Raw genomic sequence first — 16,005 nt, forward strand, 5'->3', positions numbered from 1 at the left:
TGCAGCGCTCGCCCATCCATCGTTGAAAACTTCCATGAAAAAGGCACCGTAGGACACGTTGTATAGGTATATACAAACCGGAAACTAGAACAAAACTACACATTTTTCCTTCCGCAGCTTTTTTTGTTCTTTTTGTTTTTTTAATACACACTTGTAAATTGTAAACCTTCACTTGCAAAAAAATACAAATACACTGAGGCATTTTAGACAAAATATTTTCTTACTTAAACAGATGCAATACTTAAAATATTCTCTTAAGTGCTCTTTCTCAATAAAGATTCTCAGATCCGTGTCTGCCTGCAGATACAAAATCGAGCCTTTAACACAATGTCATATTTTTAATATATCTTTTTTAGGTTTATATATATATATTTATTTTATATATATATTTATATATTTACAACTCTGCCATATATTCCTTCACCTTTGGTTAAAAAAATTAAAGCCCTCTGTTTGATAACATACCGAAGTCTCTTCTTTTAAAAGAAAGCACATTTACATACAAAAGAAACATCTGTTCCCACAAAACATATACATTCCTCATTTTGCAGACTAAGTCAAGTCAGAGCTTTTGCATACTCTCCCACTTTGATGTACAAAATGATTCTGCTTTTTGCTGACATGGTTCGCCTTGCACATAGGAGAAGAAGCAATATTATTTTCTTAATGTTGGATGGCAGTGGGGGAAGGGGAGCTGCCTTGGCTCCCGGTCCCCACGCCCCTCCCCCCACCCCCCATACCCAGCTATGATTTGCACTAGTTGATGAAAGAGGCACTACATCATGGGATGAATGCTGTAAAGTGTTACAGTATCCTTTGGGTAGATTCTGAGAAGGGGCTCGAGTGGAAAGCGTCAACACTCCATGCTTCAGCAGGCCTTGGGCAGCTCCGGGGGCAGGTCGGTGGCGGACACGCGGTATTGCACCTTGGTGTTGGTGATGGCGCCATGCTTCTGGCGCAAGTGAAGACGCAGCTGGCTTTTGTGACGGAAATGCAGGTTACACTTCTCGCACTGAAGGAAAACCAGAGGTAAACTGTTAGCTGTCATCGGCCCAGGAAACATGTCATTGTTCAAAGACCCAGAGAAGGAGCTTCGCCCTGTCTCTCCCTGTGAGCCATCCAGCAGCTGTTTCCTCTTAGGGGCCAGGTTGCAAGCCCACCTGAATCTGGGATCCTGCTAAGGAACCAGTACTGCTTTGTGCAAATGCCCCTTCCCTGCTTTCCAAAACGTTGCCCAGATTTCTCTCCTGCTTAAGCTGTATTTCCCTGACTTAACTCCACAAGTTCAAGTCTTATCCAAAAAATGCAGCTCAGGTGAAAACTCCCCTAATTATTAAGGTGTCTCTGAATCTCTCTAGAATGAAAAGAATCCCTCTTCCCATTGAACCTCTGTAAGATTTCTAGCCTTGTCTTATTAGGTGGGGAATGCTTCGAGGGCCGTGACCACTCCTTACTAAACTTTATAAACTTCTTAGTATTTAGCAGAATATACTTCTTAGGCAATTATACATTAAATCTGAACACATTTGGACAAATGGACTGACTCATGAAAATTGATGAGTCTAAGGATATGCCTTACAAATGCAGTTAGACTCCTCCTTAGTGTGTACACTTTAGGTACGCTAACAAGGCATCACCAGGTAGAGCTGTTTCTTGCTTTGATTCAGTGAATGGATGCTAATGGTTTTAGTGGAAGAGTTACTTAAAAGTAAAATGAATGACTCTATGGGGTAACCTGCACATAATCCTTGAAGAGAAAAAGGCAATTTAGGTAAAAAGAAAATCCAAATAAAATATGGACTTTAGTTTCCAATAACATATCAGTATGGGTTCATTAGTTGTGACAAAGGTATCATACTGACGTAACTCATAAGACATTAACAACAGGGGAAACTGGGTGCACATAGGAGCTCTCTGCACCTCCTTTGCAACTTTTCTATAAATGTAAAACCATTCTAAATAAAAGTGTAATAAAGTGTGTTCATATAGAGAATATGTTTTAAAGTAAAAATGGAAATACATTTACAGAAATAAACAAATCAAATGGGCAGGACAATGAGTAGAAAGAGCCCTGGTCTCGGGAGAAATGGGGCCCATCCATGCCACCCTCCGCTGTGTGCCCTGCGTGTGTCATTTCTCTCTCTGGGCCTTGGCTATCCCTCTGTATGGAACTGAATCAATACACTCTGCAGGTCACTCCTAACTCAGACATCCTGTGCATCTAAACTTCTAGAGGATAATTATAATAGCAAAGATTTATTTTCCTCTTACTACATGTCAACTGCTCTGCACATTTTAGCGAATTCATTTATTTAATACAACAACTCTACGTGGTGGGTCCCCTTATGGGCTCAATTTGTAGGTGATAAAATTAAGGTACTAAGAGGATAACTAATACACCCAAGAATAAATAGCAAGTAAAAAGATATTCACTCAAGGATTAATAAACAAGACAATGAAAATAACCCCATTTTGCTGCTAACATTTGTGATATGCGTTAACCATTCTTCAGTTCATTCTTGTGCTCATCACTAAGTAGAGTGATGCCATATTCTCTTTTCAGATTAGATGGAAACTAGAAAGATAAAAGAGGCTGCGGTCTCAGTACTGCCCTTCGGGGCCGAAGAACCTCAGTGACTGAAAGGGAACAATTTGAAAACTGCTCTTCTACAGCATCCTCATCATTTCACAGAAAAAGAAAACTGTCGCCCAGGGAGAGGGGCAGGGCTTGCCCAAGGCCATAATAAGAACCAAGATATCTCAGCTGCCTGTCCAGTATCTTCCCCTCTATAGCAGAGATCTGCAAACTATTTTTCTATGGAGCCAGACAGTAAATATTTTAGGTTTTGTGGGATATTTTACATTCTCTGACACAACCACTCAGTTCTGCTGCTGTGTTGTTAAAAGTAGCCACAGACAATCCATAAATAAGTAAGTAAGGCTGTGTTCCAATAAAACTTTGCTTATGGACTGAAATTTAAATTTGATAAAATTTGCACGTATCACAAAATATTGTTTGTTTGTTTTTTATACACTTGAGTGTATAAAAACCACTCTTAGCTCATGGAATGTTTAAAAAATAGCCTATAAGCCATTAATTTGCAGAGTCCCTGCCCTGGAACACCATGATTCTGATGGGACGATCATGGCTGCTGGCTGTTGGCCACCTGTTCCTTTCCTTCTTGAAATGTCCTTTTCTCTGTTTTATTTTATGTCACCACATTCTTCTACTCCTAATGCTATTGTTGGCTGCTCCTTTTCAAACTCCTGAGCTCATCTTCAGTAGACATCAAGCCCAGCACTGAGGCATGCTGTAAGCACTCAGTAAGTATCTTGGAATGAATGAATGAGTGGCTCCACCATTTATGGATTCATAGTCCAGACCTCTTTCCTAAGGCCCAGATCACTAAACCCATTACCCCCCTTTAAAGATGAGCAAACTGAGACCCAGGCCAAGGTCAAGCAGGGTGTCTTTGAAAATCAGGCCCAAATCCATGTCTATGATCCCAAGTCCAGTGACCATCCCACTGTGCACTTGAGACAGGAGCAAAGAGTTCTGCTGCCCTGCCCCTCCATGTCCCTGTCCCTCCCAGGTCAACCAGTAGCCACAAAGGCTCCCTTACATGGTAAGGTTTCTCTCCCGTGTGGATTCGCAGGTGGCTCTTTAGAGTCTGAAGATGCCGGAAACGGGTGCCACAGATTTCACACGGATAGGGCTTCTCGCCAGTATGGATAAGCACGTGGGCGCGGAGGTGGGCCACCTGGGCAGAAGAGCAAAGCATGAGAGGCTCTGTCGGGGTGAGCTGCACACCCCTGGGCAGCCACATGCACAGGCCGAGGGGTCCTTTCCCCAGGCCTCCAGCTCACCTGTACAAATCTGGCTCCGCAGGTTTCACATTTGTAGGGCTTCTCTCCAGAGTGGATTCGAGTGTGGGTTTTCAGGTTCGCCGGTCGGTTGAACTGGGCCCCACAGATGTTACAGCGATAGGGTTTCTCACCTATTACCGAGGGAAAAGGAAAAAGGATACCTATGTTCAATGGAGTTCACCATAGTCTCGGGCTCCTGGATTTCAAAGCAAGCTGCCTTTTCCAGGACTGTTCTGACTTACTGTCCCTTGGAAGGTGTCAAAGAGGGGATCCAGGGGCCTGCCTCCCCTCCGCACATACACAAAACAGCACCCCTTGATCACAGTTAGAAGCATGGAGGGGTAGAAACAATGCTGGGTGTGGAAAAGGGAGAGAGTGAGGTTCCAGGAAGCCTTGAAACCAGCTTTGTCATCAGGATCATCTCACAGTGGGACTCGGAAAAGTCACTCTCCTTCTCTGGGCCTCAGTTTCCCTCTCTGGAACCTGAGGGGCGAACGTTGATGGCTTGGAAAAGCTCTTCTAGCTCTTCGCTTGGATAAGACTGACTCACTAGTCAACCCACTCCACAGGGAGATACCATCAGGCTGCTCTAGTTTCTTTCAGAACAAACATGCTTTTCCGCTTGTGGCAACTACAGCTGGATTCCATTGGCAAAGGAGGTGGGGCCTGAGTTGGATTAGGTGTTCAGACAGAGGAAACCAATAGAGGCTGTGCCTTCCTTCATGGAAAGTTTCTGGGATAAAGGAGCCATTTAAAATACCAAGAGAGAGTCAACTTTGGACAACAATCAGGTTATTAGAAGCTACCCGGTAAAGGAATGTGAGTTGATAAGGAATAGGCCCTTAGAGGAAATCAAGAGGCCTTTGTGTGTGTGTGTGTGTGTGTGTGTGTGTGTGTGTGTGTGTTTTTCCCTGGCTTTGCAAAAACCAAATCTACTTTGTGTCTCTCAGCCTTAGTTTCTCCTCCTCAACAGTGGGATCAACACTTCTGACTCTAGCAAAAAAGAGAAGCAGAACAGAGCAGCTCAGAGGAAAGACGAAGGGTACATGGAGTGGACCAGCCACTAAGCAAAGATGTGACAGGGCTAGAGCCCTCATTCAGGCCAGGACAGGGCCTGTTCTCTGCCTCACTCCACTGGTACCAAGCCCCAGATTGCTTTCTCTGACCCCAGGAAAATCAGCAAGCTAAGGTGGGGTGGGGCAGGGCCATACCCGTATGGACGGTCTTGTGGCTGGCGAGGTTGCCCTTGTAGCGGAAGGAGGCCTGGCAGCGGTCACACTTGTAGGGTTTGTCACTGTGGGTCTGCAGCGTGTGCCTCTTGAGCGAGGCTTCCTCAGAGAAGCGGCAATCACACTCATTGCAGAAGAAGGCCCCGTTCTCTGTCCAAGGGTGGGAGGGGACACGAACATCAGCGGGAGCAAGAGAGATGGGGCTCCAAGGCCCCTCACCTCCATAGCCACCCCAGTGCCCCTGCCCACCCAACATACATGGGAGCCCAGAGCAAAGGGCCTGTGGAGATTTTCTTTTTCTTAGCATTTAGAAGGAGAAAGAAGGCATTTGAATACTAAGGTACAGAAGGAAGCTCGAACCAGCAGGTACCCATATGGCCCACAACAGCTTGAGGAAGGCACCGCAGGGCTCTCCCTTTTCTGAAGAGCGCTGAGGACTGGCTGCTCTTATCAGTTCATAGTTTTATTTGTATTCATTCACAGATGCCCTTGGGAAGGCCCTTCAGGTCCCTGAGCCTCTGTCTGTGTCTCTATCTCCAAAATCAGGATAATAAACCCCTGTCCTACCTGCTTCATAGGAGCACCTGACATAACAAAAGCAGCATAGGAATGTAAGATTAAATCAAATGCAATGATACTTTGAAGTCAGTGGGAAGATGAATGACAAACACGGTCACCCTTGCACCGATCTGCATTTCATGTCTCCCAAAGATCTGGGAGCCTGGGAGACTACAGATGATGGTGGGAGCAGAAATAGAGGCCCAGAGAGAAGGAGCTCGAGTGCAGAACAAAGGCAAATGGCCAGAGGGACAGACGGGGACATTACAGCTGGGAGTTACAGCCCCTGCTCTCTTAACTATAGATCCACAACCCTGTGCCAAATCTCTCAGTGTAAATAATTTATTTTTCCTTTGGTTATAACAACTTGAAAATGACACCTCATGGTGGGTCAGCCCTGATTCGATATTTCTGCGCTATATTATGGGAGCCAGAGCTGCAGGAAGACAGACTTTTTCATCTGGTAAAAACTGGGGATGTCAAACACAGACTATTCAGAAACTTTAATTTAATAATTCTGTTCAACTAATCTAGTTCAGCTAACATTTACTGAGTACCCACTCTGTTCTAGAGACTCCCTAGGACCTATGGGAGATGCAGGAGTGAATCAGTTCAGATGCTTCCCCTCCAGAATGGACAACCCAGCAAGTGCACTAACATGCCCATAGATCCTGCACCTGCAGTTTAGGCCCAGAGGGGCTGAGAAAGCGCTGGGAGTTACAGCCCCACAAGCTTCTTTTTCGGGAATGAAGCTACAAGGTCTGTTTGACCATTCTCTGTAACCCAGGATTAACTCTAACGCCCCATCTCCGGCTTTGGTCAGCCTAGTTCCCTACAAGGTCAAGAGTGGAGCGATCAGCTGGTGCCAATGGTCTTCATCAGGAATTTCTCCCAACCGAGGACAACAGCATAAATACAATGGGAGACAAACCCCCACAAAGCAGAGGCAGGGGCGGGCCTTCTCCCTGGTCGGAGAGGTCGGAGCGGGGGACTCACCACAGCTGGAATCCGAGTACTCAGAGTGGGTCTCTCCCATCTCCTCGGGGAACGTGGGGCCGGTGGTGTGGAGGCACATCTCCGTGTGCTGTGGGGACTGAGAGCCGCAGGACGTGCACTTCGGGGGGTGCAGGTAGAGGGGCGAGTGGCTCTCACTGCTGCTGCTGCTGCGGGGGGAGCCTGTGAGAGACCTGCGGGAGGAAGAACAGAGTTTCAGCTGCTGAAGCAGAGGCGAGCCCTCCACGGGTCCCCACTCCTGGACCTAGTTTCTTTCCCCCAGTACAGAGGCGGGAATTCCCTGGCTGGCTATGGAAAAATCTACATCCTTACTTAGGCGAATTCAATCATTAGGCACTTATCCCACTCCTCTGATAGGCTCCGATAGCCCCTGCATCCCTCAGAAGTGACCCCCGGAACCCTGCCAGGTAACCTCTGAGCCCAGGCCTGGACTGCCTCTTCAATCACCTGTTGACAATGTTATTGAGCCGGCTGGCCTGAGGGATGGTGGAGTCCTCCCCATTGGCGCTGAGCTTAGCTGGGGACTGGAGGTCAAGGTTCTCCGGCTCCATGGGTGGCTGGCAGGCTGGTGGGGCAGGGTAGGCTCGAGGGGAAAGGCGGCCCAGCTCAGCCTGCTCGGGCTCCTCCGGTTTGGCGTTCTGGTTGAGGCTGTTGAGCACAATAAACTTGTATTTCTTCCAGTTGCAGGCTTTGGGGTCCGTGGGGCTCTTGGCTGGAGGGGAGCCAGAGGTCTGAAGGATACAGGCATTCTTGCTGCTGCAGGACTCTGTGGGCGAGTTGGGCTGGCAGTCGGACTTCTGGGGACTCTGGGGACTAACCAGACCCTTCCGGTTTAGGGGTGCATTGGGGGGCTCGAAGTGCAGGGCAATTTCATCCTCTGAAGAGGGTCTCTCTTCCTCCTTGCCGGCCTTGTCACAGGGGAAGTATGGGACATTCCGGGCCGAGGGGGCAGCTGGCTTGGGGCCCTCGGCCACACTGTAGTGCATGTCACTCCGTGCCTCCTCTGGGGCCGTCTCCTTGGGTGAGTAGATGTTGCTGTGGCACACACTGTGGGGTATCTCCATGGCCAGCCGGCTGTACTCCCCAGGGATTGGCCTGGCACTATCGCAGGGGAGGGCTCGCTCCTTGGGGAAGGGGTTGGCCACAGGCATCCGGGCATCCCGAAGCTCCTCATCGGAGAAGAGGAAGCTGCTGACAGGGAGGTGGCTGTACACGGGATAAGAGGCTGGCGGAGTGGACAGGCCACTGTACAGGCTGGGGGCAAAGGCTCTGCTCTCACACCCCGGGGGGTTCCTCAGCGGCAGGTTGTTCTCCACCACCTCACGGCCCCGATAGGCCATGATGTCTTGGGGCATCAGCATCCGGCTGTTCAGATAGTCTTCACGGGGAGGCTTGATGGCAGGAACCATCTCTGCTTCACTGCAGGAGAAAACAAGAGAAGACACCGGCCTCCAAATTAGAACCACTACACAGACGACCTTCCAAGTGCCACTGTCTATGCAACCACAGTTGTGCTTGGGCCAGCGAGACATGGGAAATATGGCTTTGGAGTATGGAAACACTTGCAATTACAAGGCACTAATGCTTGAAATCTAGCAATCTAGCCCACAGTTGGGTAAATAGGCCCAGTGAAGAGAGTTACCCACGCAATCTGAGCCTGTTTAAGTCACATACATAAGTAGGAATGTGACTCTGTAATTCTTTGGATTACTATGGAATGTAAAGCTTTCAGAGTCCTTATCTCAGTTCGCCCAGGCAAAGTCCTGCAAGGAAGGGAAGGCAGGTATTACTGTCTCCATTTTATACATATGGGAACTAAGGCTCAGGGAGGGAAGAATTCATACAGTCCTGGTGCCACATGTGCAGAGAGAGGGCCATAGGCAAACTGGTGCCCTGGGGAGAAAAGGACTCGAGTCATAGGTAAGTGGACTTTGGAAAATAGGCAGCCTTGCTTGTGCAGGAAGCCCTGCCTCTGAAACAGCCAGACCTGGCTTCCAGTCCCAGCTGAGCCACTTAGCAGCTGTGTGACCTGGAGCAAGTGACTTAACCGCTCCGAGCATAGGGCCTGACCTGGAGAAAGCACTCAGAAATGATGGCGCTGATGATCCTGCCACCATTGTCACCCACAGAAGACAAAGAGTTCAAGCTGCATATACTGGAAGGGACACTATGTGGGCGAAAAATAGGCCAACTCAAACATGATCACAGCTAACAGAGCTAGAACCAATGAGTGAATATTAGGGGAGCCATTTCAACTCGCCATAAAGAGGAGCTTTCTGACTGACCAAGGTAAACTGCATGGCTCTGGGAACGTTGCGTTCCCAGCTCCTGGTGGGGTTCAAACAGAGGCTAGAAACCCTTCTGTTTGACAAGGGTTACAATCACCCCAGAGCAGTGAATCAAATGGTTCTAAACAAAGCTCCTCCCTTCTTTGGCTCTCAGATTCCTCACCTTTACATAATGGTATGTCTTCCCAGCCCTTGGATAGGGAGTAGCTAAAATAGAAGAAAAATCTAAAGGATAAGCAAAGGCTTTGGAACAGAGAGGAAGAGCAGAAGAAAGGTGAGTGATAATCATAAAAACATCCACAGAGGAGCTGGCATCCAAGCATGGCCTTACAGGGTAGGTGGGAGGAAAGGGCATGTCAAGTGAATGGGAGAGAGCCGGAGGTGAGGATGCACGAGGTGTATCTGGACAGCAGTAAGGAGTCGGGTTGGCTGGAGCACAGGATTTCCTAAGGGCAGAAGTGTGCAAAAATAGTGGAAATGTAGGTTGTGGCACATTACAGAGGATTTTTTTTTTTCTGTATGCATGCAATGTCCAGGGTTTCTCATCCCTTCTGATCCCTCTCATCTCCCAGCCTTCCACCTGGTGGCAGCTCACCTGGCCTTGATAAACTTCCGGCAAGTGTCCACAACATGCTCCATCTGCAAGTACATAGCTGTGGCCATCACGGCCATAATGTTGCCCTCCCTCAGGTTGAGCCGAGATGTGTACATGAAGTCCAGGAGGATGCAGAACCCCTCGGGGTTGATCTCAGGATCCAGATTGATCACACTCAGGTTGCATTTCAACTGGTCTGTGAAGATGCTGTAGAACAGGCCACTGTAAAACAAACACATGTCTCATTATAGCAGGCGTACAGACTCTCATCAATTATAGTCAGCATCACGTGCAGCCCCTCTCCCCAGGCCCTACCTCCAAAACTTCCACAGCAATTAATAATAGTGCCATTTACGGAGTGCTTATCAAATGCCAGTGAGTCATTAAGCACTTTTTATATTTATTCTTCACAACCTTGCCAGGTAGATACTATCATTCTCCCTCTTTTCAAATGAGGAAACGAAGATCAAAGATGTTAAGTGATTCTCTCAAAGTCCCAGAACTTGTTTTCCTTTTAGTGTTATAACTGCACAGATGGCCAGAGTTAAATTTAACACTCATTTGCAGTAACTATTTTTTATTATTTTATATGTTGGAGATAAGCCTTTTCCTTGTTCCATCTCTTTTTCTTATTTTACAACTCATTGTATTTTTTAAAAACTAAGTTGAATAATGATGATAAATCAATAAAATGATGCCTACATCTACATTCTACTGATTTTTTCTAAAATCCCATAGACTATCACAAGTTCAGTATTCCTAGAAGGTCCAAGTCAAGCCTCCGGTTACCATGCTGTCTGGCTGAGGAAAGAGCACTCAGAAGCCAAAATTTAGGGCTGCCACCTCAAGTGTACTCTTCCTGTGTTGCAGAAGTGAGCCCCACTTCCACCAGTAAGAAGGAATGCAACCTTGGGTAAGATACTTCTCTATACCTTAGTTTCCTTATCTGCAAAGCAAAAACAATAGTATCTACCTTACAGGGTTGAGGCAAGAATGAACATGTAAAGCAGTGGATCTCAACCTTAGCTGCACATTAGAATCACCTGGGAATCTTTTTAAAATCCTGTTTTCTGGGCCTCATCCGTAACAAAGAAACAGAATTTCCGGAGGATGAGGCCCAGAAATCAGGATTTTAAAAAGATTCCCAGGTGATTCTAATGTGCAGCCAAGGTTGAGAAACCTCTGATCTACATAATGGAGGCAATCACGCCATCCATGACACAGGCCACTACAAAGATCCAGGGAGATGATGTAATATAAAATTGCTGTGAACACTTGAAATCCTTGACAAATATGAAAAAATAGCTGGCTCACTTTCACTAACTTACCCATGGAAATACATGGCTGTAAAAGAAATACAATTATGGAATAAAAGAGCAAAATATTTCAAATTAACTTGCTTAACATATTTTAAAAATCTCTTTCACTTTTCATTTTTTTTCACATGTGAACTGAAGTTATTCTCCATGTTTGCTCCAAACACATCCTTTCTTGAGACAGTATGTGATTTCTTCTCCCTCTATTCCCACAGAATAGAAACGCTTTCTTCTCGAAAGGTGTGGGCATTCATTCCCTTTCTGGGAGGCTACCCAGTCAGGCTGGACATCTGGACACAAATCGGATGTGATCCCAAACATAGCAAGAGGCCCACATGTTCCACCGCGTTCGCTGCCAGCACCATCACTCCCCTTATATTCATCTAAATTTCCTTTCCAGACCCTCACCTGCAGGCCATGAGGACTGTCTTATGGGCTCTAAACTGCTCACGGCTCACCACTATGACAACATCAGTCAAGATGTCCCGGCTCCGGAGGCGATTAAGGTTGAGAAGAACGTCACTGGCATGGCGGGTGAACTGGATACAGCTATCAGCCGGCGAGGCCATTTTGTCTTCACCTGCAAAAAGGGGTCAAAATCCTATTAGTTAACCAGAACCTGTTTCTTGCTTACCAGGAGCATGAGAGCAGGTAGTGCAGCCTGCTAGCATGGAATACAAACTGAGGCCCCTTGTGTTTGGTGTTTAAATAATTCGTGGCCCATCTCTGGATATTACTGTTCACATCTGTAAAATGGGGAGAATAATTTTTATCCAACAAATCGGAATAGAAAGCCTTTACAGAAAAGGGGAAGGGAATGAATATTGTTGAGTGTTTTTCCCACATATCAAATACTCTACCAGCACTGAGAAGCAGTGAGTGTGTGACAGGGGAGAGAACCAGGCTTTGAAGGTTAGCATACTAGCTTGACCTTTTTTGAGCTGTGTGACTTGGAGCTGGTTGCTCAATGTTTCTGGGCTTTGGTTTTTCCCAAAATGAGAGTAGTAATACCTATGTAGTTGCAAAATTAGAGATATGTGCCTGATCCATAGTCTAGGTTCTGAAAAATTGTAGCTATTCTCATCAGTATCTCATTTCTCCTCTATCAGGCTTTAGAATTATCTCAATGTTCTGACGAGCACCTAGCACATTGTTAGTGCATAGTAGGTGGCTACATTAATTTGAACTAAAATAATTTGGGGAACGAATGATCACACAACAGTGTTAAGATAGTCTAACGCAGGGGTACAGGATGAGGGCTGGGAGTGATAGAGAAGGAATCAGCAATCCTTCACCTCATCTAATGAAAACTGGCAAAGTTCACAGAAACATATGCATTGGCAAATTCAAAAGAAACAGTTTCCCCACAAAATCGTAAGGCATATAGTTCAATTTACTTACCCAATGCCTTGATTCACAGTCCAAAATTTTGCTTAAAACCTGCAGGGAAGAGAAAAAACAAACAAACAGAAATTGATTGAATGAATGTAAGATTGTCCACTATGGTCTTATTTTAGAACACACGTGTTTAGTTTTACTTTGATAGCTGCAGCCTGCCAGCTGGTGCGGTTTTACTATAAGCTAGGAAGCATTTTTCCAGCTCTGCTCTTATGAAAACAACAGGCACCCGAAGCCCTGCGATAATGTTTATGCCCTGAGTACTGGGGATACAGTACATACATATACATATACACATATGTTTCCTTTCTCAATGGAAACAATGTTCACTACCCCAAAGCCAGTGCATTTATGGGAAAGAAAGCATTTAAAGAAAGAAAAAAATCAGTATTAATAAGGACGATCATTCAGAGGCCTAAAAACTTTGGACGCTTTTTGAAACCTGCTAAAACATTATTTTTTCAAGTCTTAGAATGATTCCACAAGGCCAACAAGGTCAATATCTTTACCCTAATTTCACTAGTGACAAACTGAGACTCAGGTTCAAGTGGCTTTCCCAGGACAAAACAGCCAGGCAGTACTTCCTGACTGTCTGAAGGTACTGAAGTACTGAATACAGAATCTGCAGAATACAACCTGCAATGGCCTAGCTATGCTTTTCTTAAGGACCTTTGCCTTCTGTTTAAAAGTTTCCTCTCCCTTCCCTCCTGGGTCTAAGACAAGATATACTACCACAATCTTGCAAGTTTGTGCTTCCCCCTGCTGGTGAAAAGATTTAATTGTCGGATTTAGCTGAGAACTGGCCAGGGAGCATTAATGAAATATGTACCTTCTCCAAATTGGTTTCTTTAAAACAAAATAATTTAAAAGCACAGGTGGAAGACTTTCGTTCATGACAGTATATGGGCTGCAGAGCAACAACAACAACAAAAAACTATCTTAGCCCTCTTCCCAACCCCCTTTAAAAAAAAGCCTAGGCCTTAGTTATTTTCCAGGTAAAGGGGCCTGAGGCCAGGGAGGTCTTGTTAGACCACATAGATGGTGAATAGCCCGGCCCTAGGTCTTCTGGCTCAAATTCCTGACCCTTTCCAAATCAGCCTACGTGCTGTAGAACATGCAAGACAGCACCCTGACGTGGGTGAATCTCATTTTTAAGTTCCTTCCCCCCACACAAACACTTTGCCCCCATTCCAGGCTGCTGAGTCTTACCAAATGAGCACTAAAATGAGAGGTTTCCTTGAGTCTGTAACCAAAAACTCTGACAATTCTCTGTGGTCCCAAGTGCCAGTCACTCAATCTCATCGGCTTCAAGGTTAGGTGTGTATGTGAGTGAGTGGGGTTAGGGGGAAGAAAATGGGGGAAGGGAGAGGACAGAAAAAGACAAAAGAACCTATTTCCTCCTCTCCCCATTCTAACTCAAAATGGGCAAAGAGAAAGACAGTAAATTGATCCTAACAATAGTTCAATGATTGGTCTCCTTTGAAAAAGAATGTTGAAGGCACATGTGAGGTTTATTTATAAACCCGCTCCTCTTCCCTCACGGAAGAGATCCTTAAACACTTCTGTAATACCTAAGGCTGTCCTCCAGCCAGCTGCAACCACCAGCTCAGCTCGCCTGTGGATTTCCAGTCACACACCTTTGGACCACAGGAAGCCCGGATTTGCCATTTCACCTTGACACTTGTCAATGATTCACTCCAGATTCGGATTGAAACAAACAAAACAATTCCCCTGGGTCTACTATCGGCCATGCTCCGGGCTGGGCCCTTTTCACCCTAAACCTCTGCCTGGGTTGTCCCAAAATAAATTCACACACACTGAGGTCCATGTCCTTATTAAGTCCACTCCTTCCTACATAGCTCTGTCTCAGGAGGTTCCACAATTAGTGACTATGTGGGTTATGGTGGGTGTGGGTGATGGATTTCCCTCTAGATGCTGCATGTGTGGAGGGACCACTAGCATTTGGTTTGTTTTTTACAGACCACTCAGCTCCTTCCAGCCCATTATTGTATCTGATCCTCATAACAGCCCTGATTTAGTGGGGGAGGGCACTGAGGCTCCAGGGGGATACGCCTTGCCCAACATCTCAAAACTAATCACCAGCAAGCCCTGGGCAAACCTGTCTGCTAGCTTCAGAAACGCACCAGACACACACAAGATTCATTCCACAAAAACAACCACGAGATCAGAGCTGTCCAGGAGAAAGTGACCACTGCAAGGGCCCAGACCTGGACTCCTCTGAATCCAGCCCACCCCGCCCCAGCCACAGTAACTACCAAGTGAGAGTTAGAAAACCACGAAATAAGAGTTAAAGATTGTCTTCTCCTCCCCCCGCCCCCACCCCCACCCGGCAAACACACACACACACACACACACACACACACACACTCACACACTCACACACTCTTTCCTTTGTTCTTTAAACTTAGGCACCCTCAGGAGAAAAGGCAGGTCCTTTAAAGGATTTGGAGAAGAAAAAAGAGGGTCCTCCCCCTAAAATAAATCAAGAAAGAGGAGAGAGAGAGAGAGAGAGAGAGAGGGAGAGAGAGCGAGCAGAAATGACAGACCAAACAGGAGATGAGAGGAAGGCTATGTTCCGGCGACAGGGAGCCAATACAAAGACCCATCCTTTTCCTCCTCCCTACACTCGGTGGGCACTGGGCAGCCCCATTCTCTCGCTCACACACCCAAGCCCACCCCGTAGCCCACCCCTTCTATACGGTACCTGGCTGCCAGGGGCTGCCCACCCGGGGGCACTGTGCCACCACCGCTGCCCATCTGTCTCGAGTCCCCGTGGGCTCGGCGGAGGCCCCGCGGGACTACCGTGGCAGCCCTGAATTTGGTTGTATTCAGATAAAACTTTTGGTGCACCTCGGGAACTAACATTGTGTGTGCCTCTTTCCTTTCCTGTTACGCCCGTCAAGGCAGGGGGCAGTGAGGGGAATGGCTCAGCCCTCTCATTCCCGGAACGTCGTCGATCTCCGCTCAGCGGAGTTCACGGAACACTCTCTGCCTATCGCCGGCTCCAACGAGAAGTAACTTTCCAGGAAGCCGCTGGCCCCCAACGGCCGCCGGGATCGCCGCCTGCGCCGCGCGGGCTGCCGGGGATTCACCGGGAGGGGAGCGGGTGGGGGCGCCCCGGAGGCTAGCGGGGAGGACGGCCACGCGCATCCAGGCACTCACAGCTCGAGTCCTCCCCTTCCCCGCAACAGTTTTATCAACGGGGTGGTCAGGCGAGTTAGTAGCGGAGCCGGTCTAGACCTCAGGATTTCGGGTCCATTTCATGACTTCAGGTTGCCCAAGTCTGGCGTTTATTTGCCTGGGGCGTCATTTTTTTTTTTTTCTTTTCTCTTTTCGCTTGGCCCCGAAATCCTTTTAAAGAGGATAGTCAGGCGAGGCGTCAAGGCCTAAAGGTAGAGGGCGCAGGGTCTCTATGCAGCGTACCCCAGCCCAGTTGGAGAAAAACTAAACCGAAAGCCCCTTCCGCCTACGTTGGCAAGTAGGGGAACACAGCTCGGCTGGGTTTCCGCCCCCAAGTCTTTAGAATAAGAGCTGCCAGGCCGAATCTGGCCAGGTTTCGGTTTTTCCGAATTCAATTTCTCCGAAACCCCGTAGAAACAAGGTTAGGATCCAGGAGAGGCCCGGACGCCGACCCCGCGGCGCGCGCGCTCCAAGGTTGTCGCGCCTTCCCGTAGCCTTCCTTGGAATTATATTTATCTCCTATTTATCTCAGCAGCGGG

The 16,005-nt window shown here is 47.3% G+C and overlaps 1 protein-coding gene across 1 annotated transcript; it reads right to left on the reverse strand.

Moving 5' to 3' along the window:
- Positions 1-428: 428 nt before the first annotated feature.
- On the reverse strand, positions 429-13,684 carry BCL6 (BCL6 transcription repressor). Its single transcript, XM_081086289.1, has 10 exons — positions 13,475-13,684; positions 12,269-12,307; positions 11,276-11,447; positions 9,552-9,773; positions 7,116-8,087; positions 6,651-6,841; positions 5,079-5,246; positions 3,868-3,998; positions 3,624-3,761; positions 429-1,012 (listed from the first exon to the last, which is right to left on the reverse strand). The coding sequence occupies exons 3-10, from the start codon at positions 11,434-11,436 to the stop codon at positions 869-871; spliced, it is 2,127 nt and encodes a 708-aa protein (XP_080942415.1). The 5' UTR covers positions 11,437-11,447; positions 12,269-12,307; positions 13,475-13,684; the 3' UTR covers positions 429-868.
- Positions 13,685-16,005: the final 2,321 nt, after the last annotated feature.

Source organism: Myotis nattereri (genome assembly GCF_964212035.1).
Source record: "Myotis nattereri genome assembly, chromosome: 3".
In the NCBI taxonomy this organism is placed as follows: domain Eukaryota; kingdom Metazoa; phylum Chordata; class Mammalia; order Chiroptera; family Vespertilionidae; genus Myotis; species Myotis nattereri.

What these genes read in the sequence shown, in the direction of transcription:
- BCL6 (XM_081086289.1), bottom strand. Translation starts at nt 11,436, where the DNA reads ATGGCCTCGCCGGCTGATAGCTGTATCCAGTTCACCCGCCATGCCAGT. An exon ending in CGGAAGTTTATCAAGGCCAG is followed by an intron (nt 8,088 to 9,551) that starts GTGAGCTGCCAC and finishes TTTCTCCTGCAG; the next exon opens with TGAAGCAGAGATGGTTCCTG. An exon ending in CTCAATAACATTGTCAACAG is followed by an intron (nt 6,842 to 7,115) that starts GTGATTGAAGAG and finishes TTCCTCCCGCAG; the next exon opens with GTCTCTCACAGGCTCCCCCC.